The sequence below is a fragment of the Nematolebias whitei genome, chromosome 16, assembly GCF_014905685.2.
Source record: "Nematolebias whitei isolate Nwh7 chromosome 16, NemWhi1, whole genome shotgun sequence".
In the NCBI taxonomy this organism is placed as follows: domain Eukaryota; kingdom Metazoa; phylum Chordata; class Actinopteri; order Cyprinodontiformes; family Rivulidae; genus Nematolebias; species Nematolebias whitei.
The window spans coordinates 1,046,997-1,047,881 of NC_056513.1; the positions used below are offsets into that span (position 1 = coordinate 1,046,997).

Here is an 885-nt window from a genome sequence, read left to right on the forward strand (position 1 = left end):
AGATAGATAGATAGATAGATAGATAGATAGATAGATAGATAGATAGATAGATAGATAGATAGATAGATAGATAGATAGATAGATAGATTTAGTTGACGCCTGCCAGACAAGGCTCAGGGCGGTAAAAACCCGGATACTCAGCCGACCAATCAAAGCGGGTTCTAGCGGCAGCAACCAATAAGAATGCAGCATCTGAGTAATCCCCCAGTTACAGAGTAATCCTCCCGTTACAGAGTTTACACAACACAGGAGCTGAGCTGTCATCGCAGCTGTGGTGACACCTGGACAGATGTCCAGAGTTCGTTAGCAGGACACGGTCTTCTGACAGTGACGTCATGGAGTCATGGCTCCAACTCGCCAGCAGCTTGGTTCTGTCGCCTTCAAACGTGGTTCCGGTAACGGCCCTGCTGCTGGCCCTGTACCTGCTGACCGTTTACCGGAGGCAGGCGGCCACGCTCCACAACATCCCCCCAGGACCGAGGCCGTGGCCCCTGGTGGGCAACTTCGGCGGGTTTCTCGTCCCTCCATCTTTCAGGAAGACATTTGGACTGCACGACGGCACGAGCGTCATGGAGGCTCTGACGTCACTGGCGGCGCTGCACGGTGACATATTCAGCCTGTTCGTGGGGAGTCAGCTGGTGGTCGTGCTGAACGGATATGACGTAGTGAGGGACGCTCTGTCCAACCACCCCGAGGTGTTCTCAGACAGACCGGACATCCCGTCCATCTCCATCCTGACCAAGCGCAAAGGTACTGACCTCCATGAACATCAGCCGAGTCTTCATCAGCGGAGTCTTCCTCTCCTTCAGTCGAGGCAGCTGATCCGGACCAGAGGTCCTCCTCAGGCTGCCCTGATCCGGACCAGAGGTCCTCCTCAGGCTGCCC

At 55.0% G+C, this 885-nt stretch overlaps 1 protein-coding gene across 1 annotated transcript in view; it reads left to right on the forward strand.

The window, feature by feature from the left end:
- Nucleotides 1-321: 321 nt before the first annotated feature.
- Nucleotides 322-885, forward strand: part of LOC119423000 (cytochrome P450 2U1) — a 6,470-nt gene continuing 5,906 nt past the window's right edge. Inside the window, exon 1 of the mRNA XM_037690412.1 lies at nt 322-750. Coding sequence (XP_037546340.1) covers nt 336-750 — 415 coding nt within the window. The 5' untranslated portion in view covers nt 322-335. The remainder of the gene's footprint in view (nt 751-885) is intronic.